This window comes from Haliaeetus leucocephalus, unplaced genomic scaffold, assembly GCF_000737465.1.
Source record: "Haliaeetus leucocephalus isolate CR32 unplaced genomic scaffold, Haliaeetus_leucocephalus-4.0 Scaffold262, whole genome shotgun sequence".
Lineage (NCBI taxonomy): Eukaryota > Metazoa > Chordata > Aves > Accipitriformes > Accipitridae > Haliaeetus > Haliaeetus leucocephalus.
The window spans coordinates 7,671,502-7,684,942 of record NW_010972698.1 but is presented as its reverse complement, the minus strand read 5'-3'; the positions used below and the strand labels follow the sequence as shown (position 1 = coordinate 7,684,942).

The 13,441-nt window shown below is 37.8% G+C and overlaps 1 protein-coding gene across 2 annotated transcripts in view; it reads right to left on the bottom strand.

The window, feature by feature from the left end:
- Positions 1 to 1,640: 1,640 nt before the first annotated feature.
- The window catches only part of ATG4A (autophagy related 4A, cysteine peptidase), a 12,152-nt gene continuing 351 nt past the window's right edge, over positions 1,641 to 13,441 (bottom strand). The window contains exons 2-13 of one of the 2 annotated variants that reach the window (XM_010569013.1): positions 12,262 to 12,372; positions 10,992 to 11,063; positions 10,536 to 10,634; positions 9,181 to 9,282; positions 8,560 to 8,632; positions 7,108 to 7,187; positions 6,093 to 6,280; positions 5,905 to 5,983; positions 4,836 to 4,981; positions 4,180 to 4,236; positions 2,904 to 3,015; positions 1,641 to 2,554 (exon numbers count right to left, since the gene is read on the bottom strand). In XM_010569013.1, coding sequence (XP_010567315.1) covers positions 2,490 to 2,554; positions 2,904 to 3,015; positions 4,180 to 4,236; positions 4,836 to 4,981; positions 5,905 to 5,983; positions 6,093 to 6,280; positions 7,108 to 7,187; positions 8,560 to 8,632; positions 9,181 to 9,282; positions 10,536 to 10,634; positions 10,992 to 11,063; positions 12,262 to 12,372 — 1,184 coding nt within the window. In that variant the 3' untranslated portion in view covers positions 1,641 to 2,489. The remainder of the gene's footprint in view (positions 2,555 to 2,903; positions 3,016 to 4,179; positions 4,237 to 4,835; positions 4,982 to 5,904; positions 5,984 to 6,092; positions 6,281 to 7,107; positions 7,188 to 8,559; positions 8,633 to 9,180; positions 9,283 to 10,535; positions 10,635 to 10,991; positions 11,064 to 12,261; positions 12,373 to 13,441) is intronic. The other variant, XM_010569015.1, reaches the window with a different exon arrangement.

The following is a 13,441-nucleotide window of genomic DNA, read 5'->3' as shown; positions in this document are numbered from 1 at the left end:
GAACATGCTTACTTTTAAGCAGATAGTATTTTTACCTTTAATGATTATTTACATGCATAGTATAATACTGTCTTCCTAGATTGGGGTCAGAGAGCTCTGCATGTTCTAGTGTTGAACCACACTGGAGATGTGCAGGGAATTTGTGAAGGACAATTTAGTCTTTCATTTAACTTATTCCTAATTGTGGAAGATCAGCAACTGCTTTGGATGTATTTTGCAAAAATCTTTAAGGCATTTTAACACTCCTGAGTGGCAATCCTTTTATGCAGAATATCCAATCTACTTCCTAGCTGTCCTAGCACAGATCATATTGTGTTTACATCTTGGGTTATGCAAAGGCAAGTTTAAAACATTGTGCGCACACAGTGAAGCTCACTACTTTTTGAAAATTCGTGCAAATAACTGGCAAACAATAATGAATTTTTCAGCCATTGGGCTCCCATGGTGCTGTGAAAAGGGATGTCAACCAGGTATTGTAGCTACAGGGACTTGGTTTTATTTTTGAACATGAACACATGCAAATATGATTCATTTTTTTATCCAGGATGAGAGCCGTACGCATTTTAAGCGCCACTACCTTTAGGGAACTGCTTCTATTGCAGTAACCAGGCTCCACGGCTGTCGATGGCCAAACTTTAAGTTCAACAGCCCAGCCTTTTCCCACACAAGCCCTTCTCGGTCAGGTGCACGGAGTGGGAATTCCAATCACTTTCTCCCATCGTCCCCATTTTCATCAATCTGGTTACCCCACGCAAGAATACTTCTTCAAGAGGTCAGCGGGGCCCACACCTCCCCTCTGAAGAGTGTTTACATAACAGCTAAGAGCTATGTGGGGAGTAAGTATACTGTACTCCACTGATGGATTTTTTTTTTTTCCTTTTAATTATTCTTTAGCTTAGGTGCTTCCTGGGTTTTTTTATTTTTTAGCAGTTACTACTCAAGACTAAGCATTTCAGAGCAAGTGCTTCATGCTTCATCTTCATTTTTGTCTGTGGGGAGGAGAGGGCTACAATTGCTGTTGCATGAACAGTAAGTTAATCAATTAAGAAGTAATGCTTTGTTTTAAAAAAAACATGCAGCTAATCCATGAAGAGGGGAAGAAAATGGTATGTTTTTCTAAGTGTATAGTTTCCAAACTGTGGTTAATAAACACTGAAGGCAAACAAGATGAAATATGATCTGGTTAACTATTTTCTTGGAAATCACACTGGCCCTGATCAAGAAGTGCAAGCAAGAGGAGACAGCATTCGGTATTTCTCTATGTTGTCATTTATTGGTGAAGATGAAACTGTGCGATTCACGTCCATTACACTACCATGACAAAATGACCATAACGGGGACTGTCTGATAGTAAAAAAGGAACTTTATAATGGATTAAAAGATCTTTGCCTTTAATTATTCTGAGCTGGTTTTCTTATGGCTGCTGGAGTGGAGAGATACTCTGCCTTAGAGATAAAACCGCACAGGCTGTTCTGATAAACCTGTAGAATTAAGGCACTTTTACCAAAACAGATTTCAAAAGGCAACAAGTCAAAAACCAACAAGTAATTTGCATATGCCTATATATTAAGTTTTAAGATAACCTGGTTTACATTTAGTTCACACAAACAAATTAACAAAATATAGCAGCATACAACCTATGAAAAGCTTAAGAAATTTATTAGATGCACAGATAAAGTGCTGTAACAGAGAAACTTGTGTAAATCTTTTTTAAAATAAATAAGGTACAGTTAAACCACCTTTGACTCATTTTAGCTCCAAAAGAAAAGTCAGCCTAAGTTTTAATGATCTGAATTTTAAGGTCAAGGTGAAATATATCGTAACTATAACAGTGGTTGTGATCTTTATTAACTATTTGAGTCTCCTGTTCCCCTTGAGGTTTCCCAGAAACAGGAAGGCTATTGCAAAACGTACACATTAGACATAGTTCCTTTTACAGAAACATTTTTGTAATAAAGTGTGGTTGCTCAAATGCATGTTAAAATATTTAACAAGGAAACAATATTCTTCTGATCCAGTTGATCTTTTAAACAAGACAATGTATTTTTTCTATGATGCAGCCCACAGGAGGGAACAGAAGTAAACATCCTCCTTAACTGAAGACTGTTTTGCTTTAAGAACTAAACTATTGCATTATATGAGAGCAAGAAATACCCATTTTGTGTTATCCCTTTCTCCAAACATACAGCCCATTGATATACTTATTTTTGCCTTAATCTCAAAGGTCCATTTGTCTTCAGGAAAGACACACATTAGAAAGAAGTTCCCTTTAAGGGTCTTATAATAAAAGATGAGCTTTTACTGCCTTTCCATCTGGGGAAGCTCTTTGACAGAAGGAACTGTCACTGTTGGAGTTTTGGATGCTACTAGGTTTTTGTGCTCTGTTATCTGTCATTTCAGGCACTTTGGGGCTAACATGGCTGTTTGATTTAAGTTAATGCAATAATATTAGCAATATGTTCAATACTCAGAGGGGTCACCAGTTTCCCTCATACACTCAGGATTTCAAATTCTTCTTCCAATTCAAATAGCTTGTCAGTAGATTCAATGAGTTCTGCAAAAAAAAAAAAATAATTAAACAATTTAGAATCTAAAGACACGCCTGATTTTGTTTACTTAAAACAAAACAAACCACCAAAAACCCCACTTCTCTGGAATGTGTCCTTCAAAGTATTTTGTAAGATTATTACAAAAAAAAAATATCTATCTATCTATCTATCTGTGCTAGCAATTGTATGTGGCCTGTTTGGATAACCGTCTGATATTCTGTAAGAATAAGGCATTTAATCACATGGTGATCGCTTGACACTTTGGAAAGCAGAGTTATTCCACCTGTGCTTATTCTTCCATTTGCTAACGAGGAACATTCTGCTGCACAATAGTACTTTTGGTCGGTACTGCACCTGCTCCTGTAGTTGTCACTTCGGGCTTTGTTGGAGGTATGAAAGGAGGCCAGTGTGGTGGATGCTTCTGGACCAGCTCAAACATCCGTAGACTCTGTTGCTTTAGAATCTCCTGAGGACAGAATACTTTCATTTTAAAAGATGCCTGAAGAGAACCTTCAAACACAAAAATGTCTGCTTAATTAAAAACATTTTTAATGATGGATGTCTATCAAAAACAAAAGGCTTTGTGCAGACATACAGTGACAATCTGTTATTTCAAGTACCTGCTGTTATGAATCGCCGCTTCACAGATGTCTGCAATATTTTCCTAGTTGAAAACACACCTGGCAGACAGATCATTTGAACTGTCCTACAAGTTATCAGTGTGTTGTAATTAGCTTTGATATCCATACACGTATAATTTTGTTTACATGTAGCAAACAGACACCAAGAACATGCAATATTTTCTGCCTTTTAAAAGAAAATTACTTGCACGGGCCTCTCTGTGTTCAAGTTTTCTGTTGATCAATGGGAACAAAAGCTCCAAAAAACCCAACAGATTTGAAGGATAGGTTTTGATCAGGAGAAAAGTTATTATTGAAGCCAAATTCTACTCCTCTTCAATCAGGTAAGCTACATCATATCCTCTATTTCAGTTATTTACTAACTGCTTTCCTTAGCTTTTTTTTTTTTTTTAAAATGCCTTTAGAGGTTGGTGTTACTTCACATCCATGCTTCTGTTGCTTAGTACACCAGCTGCATGCAGAAATGTCCTAAAGTCAGTTTCCTGTGGCAGCAAGCACCTCTTGTGTGTCCTGCAGTTCAGCAGGAGCTGGAGGGACTCAGCACTTACAGAATCAGACTTTTTGTGGTACCAGGGACTAACAGTCATAATTAGAACATGTAATAATATACATGTCAAACAATAAAGAAGGATCAGGAAGCAAATAAATAAATAAAAAGGTACAACATAGCACTTAAAACTTACTTTTTTTTTTTTTTACTTCTCAGTAAACGATTAAGTTTCAGTCAGTAACACAGTAGTGTTAAAAAAAGAAAAACTTTTAAAGCGTATATATTTACACTTGTTTGCCAAGTGGCAGGGTTCATGATTTGTCAAAATGCTGAACAAGCTCTGATTAGCAATTCAGTAGTACTGGCTTACCCTGATGCCTTAATGCATTTTTCTCTACGGCTCGTTTAATTTGCACGCAGAGAAAGATGTAATGGGAATTTCCATTAAAAAAAAAGTATACATTATTTCATACGGAGCAAATAAAGATAGTATTATTACCTTTTGTACAAGACTACACCAGTTATCAAAATCACATTCTTCTTTGCAAAAGAAGCCCTAAGGAAAAAATACATACAGTAGTATTAAATAGTAACAATATGCCAGTGAGTGAAGGATGCTGTGGTATCTTTATGCATTGTTTACACTTTAGAAACACACGTCTCAAGTCACAATCACCCATAACCCAACCAACGGATACTGGCATGGGATCAGATTTAATTTCTTCAATTACCACAGTATTCTTGTGACATATGCTGGATGACTTCTACAAGTAATTCCGTTTAAAGATTTGTAAATTATGATGTAAGTTAAGCTTAAGTAACTTGCCCAGAGCGACCATGCATGTATGGTAGTGATGCAATAAAATAAGGAAACCCGATTCAGTTCCCTGCTTTGACCTTTAAAACACTTCTTGCATAAGGTAAATGCTGCTCAGCAAAGAAAGTGAATTAGCTCCCTAGGATACAGTCAATTCCCTGCTTGACCGAAGATTAATGTCTCCTATGCAGTTAAACTACCATGTGTTGAATTTTAGATCATAGAAGACTGCCCTGTGATCTTGATTCTGCTCAAGGAAATGTATTACGGCCCTTATCAATATACAGAGGTTTTACTTTGAAATAAAGTACACACATCTGTTATTTCCTAACACCTACTAAAGCTACTGAAGGGTCCAAATTCATGATCTTCATTCTGTGTGGGGCTTGCTGGCAGTGGAAGCTCTGGTCATCAACTGTGCCATTTTCTTCCGAATCTACAAAACTTTGAGTGGTGTGAGGGTCCAAATAGATCAGCTCGTTGCCTGTACGGGTAAAATCCATGTTGATAATAAACAAGAGACTTTAATACGCACATACTCCATCCAGACTTGTAAAACAGAAATTAGATTATCATCACAGTCCATATCTAGACCTTCTAGCTAGGGAGTCTTTAAGAGAATCGGGAAGTCAGACACACTAGTTTCCCCACAGGATATTTAGTATAATTTTCTATTGTGACCTATTACTGTAGATCTTTTGGGTTGTTCTATCTTTGTCACACTCTTTCTATGTGAGGTCCACCACGCTTTTTAAAAATCTCATCTGTTGTAATCCCTAACATTCCACAGATCCAAAGGTACAGGAAGCCCACAAATGCAATGTGTAATCCCATTAGGCATTCATTCAGAAATTGGAACAAAGAAATCTGACTAAAACAGTTCAGGTTTTACAAAAGGAAGAACAAAATATCCATAAAATTATGGATCAAACTGGGGGGAAATCTGAAAGACTGAATCTAGCATTAACTATTGCTTTAATTAAGAAAGGAAGAAATGGAAGAAGGTGAAAAAGATACTGCTATCAGAAAAGGTTTGAAATACGAGAAAACAATGTAAGAAAACCAAAGCAAAAGAATAAAACAAGACACCCTTCATTAGGAAGTATTAATGATTAGGAAAAATTCAGTATTCTAGCAGTAGTGACATTTGACACTTGTTAAATACTATCAACTTTTCTTAGTGGGTTGTTCTTGCTTATATCACTACTTAATTTTACATCAGTTTGCTGCTACTTTTCTGTTCCTGTAAGGAAGATATCATACTATTCCCGAAGTATCTGAGGTATGTTTCTTTGCTTCTTCTACTCTATTCTCATGCTTAAACTGCTTACTATCTCCCCTTCCAAAAAAAGCCCCCTTTCTCTTTAGATCACATGCATATTTGGAATAAGTTTCTTTTTTCCTTACCTAAAAATCCTATGAAATAATAGGCATTATTTGGTTTCCCTCCTAATGCTCCCAAAGACTGTGGCATCTTAAAGCATTCCTAGGAGGTCAAAGGGAGAAAAATGAAATTGAAGTCAATTTGTTTATTGATACAACAGATACCTGAACTTATTTCACAATAACAAACAATTCACTGAAAAAAACCTTACTTTAAACGCATCAATATATACTGGATTTATGTGATTAATCCCTAGTCGTAGAGGTATAATAAGCAAGAGGGGCTTCCAGCCTGTGCAGAATCCTGCTGTGTTCTTATTTCGGCCAAGAGCACTTCTGTGCAAATGTGCACTGCTGTGGGCTGCGCCGCTGCTCTGGGGAGGGGACCAGCACATTTTCTCTGTGGGAATAAAACCAGAAATCAACGAATGCACAAAGGAACACAGAGCAGATATTCCTCTCAATTGTGAATTCAGATACTTTGCCAGACCCGTTTATAGGGCTCCTGTTTTAAGACAAAAGGAGCAGGGCACGGAAATTGTAACTATTTAGTAGAAGTAATGCTAGCAGATAGAGTATGTGCTGGCACAGTAGTGAGACATGAGATAAACGACTGGGGGATAAAAATTTAAGACTGAAGTTAATACTGTCAAGTCTTGCCCATAAAATGTCAGGGAAATGAAATGGCACAGATGATAGCATTAGAAACTCTTCAGGGAACTCTTCACTTCAAATGATGCGAACATAAAATAAGCAGAAGTAGGCACTAAAGTAGAAATAGGTCGTGGCTAAACACCACTTGTAAATCCACCTTTCTTACAACAGAAAATTAAGCCTGGCCACATGTTTCTCTAGGATCTGCCCCTGCTTTCTCTTTTGCCTGACAAAAGCACATCTCTTCTTTGGCAAACTCTGTATTAAAAACAATTCTGTGTATTTTTACATATTGCAACTGCATTCCATTTCTGGGGTGGGACTCTAAATAGCACAGACCAAACTCCCATCTTCTCCCAAACTGCATGGTGAGCTGGCCACCAAAATGGCCTACATCGTTCTGTGCTAGCTTTAGTTCTGGACACCCAAAACCCGAGTTTGCATTTCCTTTATTCCTTTTCTTAGCCTGGGAACAAGTAGGGTTGGCCCAAAGTATTTTGTTCATATTTAGATACATTCAGGAAAATGGAGTCAAATCAAAAACTGTAACCAGAGAAATAATGTTTCACTTACTGATGTCTTCAATGACTACTGTATTGTCCATAGATACGTAAACTGCTAGTGAATTCCATTCATCAAATAAAGCAAGCTTCCTAGAAAACATTAAAGTAATAATTAAAATAAACTAATTAGGACCATGAGGGCAACTTTTCATTCAGGACAATTAGATGGTTCTTTAATAAAAAAATTAATTTTTTTCTTTGGAAAAACATATTCCTTGGATTTTTTTTTAATCTCCATGCAATAAAAAGATAACTTTGAATAGTCAATGTTTAATATATTTAGAAAAATAAACACCGAGTGGTATCAGGAAAAGCACACGCACTGTACCTTGTGAAAACTGTTTTGTCTTTTTGCCAAATGCAGTGATAGGAACAGGTCAACCACGTAATTAGGTTTATTATTTTTTACTGCATTTACCAGCCTCTAGAATGGGATCCTGCCTATTGTGCCTGGCATTGTCTAGAGAAGGAAAAAAATTCCTGTGCTAGTTTTGCACGTTACTTTTCGATTAAGAAGTTCCACTAAATTCAGTGGAACTATTTCTGTGCACGTGTGGACAGCAGACTCAGGGCGTTAAAAGCTAGATCAGCTGAAGGTTTCTGGCACCCAAAAGTTAGGAGGGAGGCATAGTAGCACACAGGTTTCTGTCCACTTGTGTGAAATCCAAAACTCTAGGCAAGGGAGCTACACTCTTAAGCTGCACAGGCAGAGTCAGCTGTCTAAAATAAGCCAGAAAAGCCTGTATGTGAGTGCTAAGCCATGAAGAATTTGTAAGTGAAAAGAGCTGGAGGCCAAGGCATGCTTTACCTCCTCTCTCCCTCTCCCCCCAAAATGTGTGTCTGTCCCAGGGCTGCAAAGAATTGCTGCTGAGCACTCAGAACCTGCAGTTTAGCGTCAACTTGAGATTTGGCACCTCCATCTATCCCTCAGAAACGGAGCAAAGTCAACTTTCTCAACAGTAGCTTCTAGACTAGGAGGAGCTGCCCATGTTTTATACAGCAGCCTTCAGGCAGAACTGCAGCTCAGACAGTGAGGAACTGCAGTTCGGTTCCCTCCTTGGCCTGGATGTCTTCACTCTGATGTGTCATACAACCACTCTGATCTGCATGGTGGCACTCCTGGCATCTCACAGCTGCGCCACTTTGCAGAAAGGAATACGTATCTCTGCTGCTTACTGGTTAGGGCATACAGGCACCATTGCAGGAGAGACCTTCACGCAGGTCTTCCCCAGGCTCTTGGTATATTAAAATTTAGAACTCGCCCAATCCCAACTCAGTCCCTGCCCACCAGGCTACAGCATCGTGGTCTGCACTGTACTTGCAGACACATGGCATGTATATTCCTGATGCTGAGAGAGAGGGAGATCAGCCTTTAAAACTGTGTCTTGGGCCTTATCCTGGTCTCTGAGCTTAGCTGCCCCAGGGGAGTACATTCTGAATGCGCTAGTGTGACTTGACTTACTTTAGTACTTGAGCAACTGTGTTTGGTCCAAACCATTCTCCAATTGATTTCCCCTCTCCAACACCCATCTGCGCTGTTTTTATGAGGGAAACCACACACACACAGAAAAAAAAAAAAGACCACAGAGAGTCTGGTCACAATATATATTAAATAGCATGACCTACTAATATTTTGTCATACATTCTAGAGCAATTGCAAACTGTATTTAGCAGCAACAACTATTTTCTCGATCTGCTCTTTTCAAATCTTAATGACTGCTAGTTCCTTTGCAAAAAGTTTCTAAACTGTAATGAGAATTACAAATATTAGTGTCCTTTATTACAAATTACAGCAACAAGCTTCATGACTGTCTATTTTAGTACTATCAACTCTGGTACCCAAGGCCTACATACTTTATCAAGAGCTAGATTCTAATATACAGATTTATTTAGGTCTCAGTGAATAACATTTCTGAATTATTACACTTTGTACCCATTTGCATGCATTTTTATTTATATATAAACATACACATTCTCTTCATAATCACCTTTTTAAAATTTTGAATGAACATATTTCAAATTAGAAAGTTTCAACACAGCAGGAATTTCAGTGGAAAGAAAAAAAGTTGATGTGTGTTCTTACCCATTTGGTGGATGGAATAACAGCAATCCTTTCTATCTAGAAAGCACCGTAAGATTCTATGATATTCTTCTGGTTGTTTTTTGTGTTTTTCCCATTGCCAATCTTACAGGAAGAAAGTTATACAGATTAAAATATAATGTTTCCATCATCCCAATCAAATTTCTAGATCGTAGAAAGCCATAAAATGAGACGTTAAAAGACTAAGGTACAACTCATCTCTAATATTTACAATTTGTTTAGAGTTCCTAGAAGTCGCAGCTTGTCATTTATTATCAAGCTCTCCTTTATCATCACAGGCTAGATTGTGAAAACTGGGAAAATAAAATAAAAATGTCAACTGCAACTATATTCTGAGTGATCACTGCCGAGAATTGATAGCTACTGCTGTATGTGAACTTCCAAGATTGTTTAAAACTATATGCTCTGTTTAGATTTTGCTGGATTTGTAAGCATAATGTAAGCATTTGTAAGATAATGACGTAAGATCCATAAAGCAAAGTCCAAACACGTTGGCCCTCTCCCACAGCAAAATCCACAACATAGCTTTGCTATGTATGCTCTTGCTTCTAACGTAACGTAGCCCATTTACTGATAGAGAAGCACATACATAGGGCTGATACTACCAAGTAGCTAGATACTGCAAGTTCATATTCTAGTTTTTCTCAGGTAATTTGTTTGTTTGCCTGCTCCTTCAGTTAAATCTTAGCACCTCCGTTCTGTGGATTCAGTTATTCAAGTGGATAAATCCACAAAGCATGCTGCCATAGAAACCACAGCACAAGAGTGTGAGGATTACAGACCTAACCGTAATAATTTAATTGATAACAGTAGCTACACACAGACCAGACCTATGATACTTACCCGTGATCCTGGGATGTGAGGTGTTGATACAGGCTTAAGAGCTTGCACTAAGGGGTTCAGCTGTGGGGTTTGGACCTCAGGCTGGTGACGGGTGAGTGGTCTGTGAAGTACTCTGTGTGATGGCTATCACTACATCACTATTCACACAGTCACTCTGTGCAAACATTTGGTGGCTATGTAAGCAATGAAGAGAAGGGTAAGAACTAGACCCACGGTGGCAGGTTTTCCCTTGGCCTCAACTTGGTTATGCCTCAAAAAGACTTATAAAATAATGACAATGGGATTCCCTATTTGTCCTCCCTCTATTTCTACTTCTCTGCTTAAGGCTGGCATGATTTTGCCCTGTCAGACAAGAATAATTCACCAGTAACTTCTACTGGGGCATCAAAGAAAGTTTCATTAATAAATTTAGGTTTTGTGCTTTTATGGAAAACTACAACAAAAATGAAACAGTCCCCAAACAACACAAAAGTTCACTCAGCAACAGTACTCGCCTCTTCCTAAATGTCTGCAGATCAGTGCTTGTGCCAGCATCATCTGCCCACATCGCAGCATACATCCCCAGCCAGCATCAGATGAAGGACCAGTGCCTCCTATTAAAAAAGTTCATTACAATCAATATAGGCTTTAAAATGAGCGCAGCACCACACAGAAAATTTCAGAGTTAAAATCTCTTAACAACTGTCCTATGGATAAAAGGCACTGAGCAAGACTGTTTCTTTTTATATTGCTGGTCTAACTTTACTGCTTGCTCTACAAACACAAAGACCTGATTATATGCAGGTACAAGTAAACACAATTTTTAATAGCTTTAATATTTTGTTTGCATAAACAATTAAAACGATGCTCAAAACATTCTAATGCTGTAAAAATCATTTTTCAGTCCATGATAACATCATTAATCCTGCTATCTAATTTATAACAAGGCAGCTGGTCTGCTGCGTACTCACCAATAGGCGAAAACTTTCTTCTATACGTAAACCAGAGACGGGCACTTATATCCAACAATAACTTAGATTTGTCTGGAATATTTTTAAGAGGAAAGAAATTATTAAAACAGACTTTTAAAACTGAAAAATTCTAATTTTCCCTGTACAGTCAATATATGGAGTGCATGGAAGACTCCTGTTAGCTTTTATGTATAAGACCCTTAATACTTAAAACTTTTTTAGCTGTTTAAACACAGAGAGCTTTTGTAGACTGCTAATTAACTTAGTAAGGATGAAATAATTATTAGCCAATGAAGTTTTACAAGGTGTTTGGGAATGACTATGCCCAGCTTGAATGAAACAATGACGGAGAACTATGTCCTCAGGAAAGAACTCGTACAGCAAGTTAAGAAAGGTGAGGAATTTCTACATGCAAACCAACATGGAATTATGCATTACCTCCAAACCCAATACAAAGTCATTTTAAGAAAAGGTTAATAATATTAAATTTAATTAAGTCTCTCTTTTTTTTTAAACACAGGCACTTACAGAATTCTCCCAAAGGCTCTGAAGTATTCTTAAGAATCTTATTTGCTGCATTTTCTCTGAGCCGTGGCTGAGCCTGACTGGCCTTTTCAAGGGATCCTGCAGCCGATCAAGGCTGTGTGTGGTACCCTTGGCTGTCTTGAACACCATGCCTGCATTGATGGCCACTGCCTTTGACATGTAACACAGGAGGATGCCCTTGCCTTCTCCCCAAGGAGCAAAACTCATTTCTGAAATCTTATTTTTATATGATATCTAAATACATGACTCTGCTATGACTCTCATGTCATATATTTATTTTCATCAAAATACAGTACGTGTCCTAGATTAATTTTATTATTACTATTATTATTATTCTGTTGACATATCATTGTAGTTGCAAATAACAGGCTGCAGACAGCATCCCTCAAGGGAAAATAACATTGGTAACTCCAAACATTCCCCAAAAGTTATTTACTTATCTATTGCCGAGGCATTTGATGTTGAGAAGTGACCAGCCTCATACATGACTAGCCTTGCTACAAGTACTATCTCTTTGCATGAATTACGATAGAAAATACATTGGTAAACTTCTGGTTTCATTTTAGGATGAATACAGCTGTTTATAGTTGGTTTCTTGTTGACGAAGAAAAAGAAACTTCTCTCATGAGACATTTAGAGAACGTAAGGAAATCAGGAGCTGCTGCTGCATGTGAATCTCTGAATATTCTACAGATTTTACAAACAATTTTCATTCTAAAGATACCTGTGTTTAGGTGGTGTTGCCTTCCTAGAATCCAGACTGGCTCATCAGTTTCTGGAAATTCTTCTAAGTAGTCTGACAAAATAGTGATCTGGTTTTCATACCTAGATAAAACTGAACAGGAATACACAAAATTCAAACTCCATTTTATCCATTTGTTCTTTTATGCACAACTTTGAGTTCTTAGACTGAACTAGTTGTAGCTAGTCTTTGGGTCTTTTGAACAGTGCTGCCAGCTGCATTTAGTCTTCTCCTTTAACGAGCTGCTCCGTCACTGAAATATCCAATGTCTTGGCTGGTTTTTATTTTGATCCTCAGCGAGTGCTGAGAGAATAACATGGCTGACACCTTGATTATAAGCAGTCTGACTGAAGTCAGTAGCAGAAGTTCAGGATGACTGCAGTGAGAGTAAGATTTGATTCAAGGAAATGAGGAAAGGAAAAAACAATTTAGGCATCACGGCATATGCCCACGCTTGATCTTAAATTACAAATACTGCCACTCAGAGCAATTATGGCCTTGTGCTTAATGGGAAGCATGTGAAAAGTGTTAGCAAGACTGGGTTTTGCTTTCCTAATTGGAGATTTGAAACACTTCAGAAAAAAAAAAAAAGTTGTATTAATGTTATTGTTCAATGCTAGATCTATTTAGCAGAACATAACAAATGATAATTAGTACTGCTAAAAGAAGACAGTTCAATCATTTTTTAGACCACTAAAGCAGACTTTTTTGGAAGAGCGAAACAGGCCTTCAAGTGTAGAAATGAATGTAAAAATCACTTATTTTAGATAGCAATCTTAAAGGAATATACTGCTAAAAAATCAGAAGTTGAAATGGAAAGCAAACACAACTATATTTTACTCTTCGAGTAAGTGCACATACATACAGTATGAAGAACGAATGATCAGCAGGTAAACATATAAATATATATTAAAAAATCATGTAAAAATATACACTGTAGCAACCAGAAGGGAAATTGAGCTACACCACCCCCCGACTGGAGCACCCAGGACTGAATTCAGAGACACCTTCTCCGCACGTCAGGGACACGACAAACTTCTTCAAGACCGTCTACAGAGCCAAAGAACTTCTTAACGCTGCGCTCCGCCAGAAAAAGCACCCCTCGCCGCACTTCCAGGGTAAACTGCCCGGGTTTGGGTCCGCAGCCCGGGAAGACTCTCCC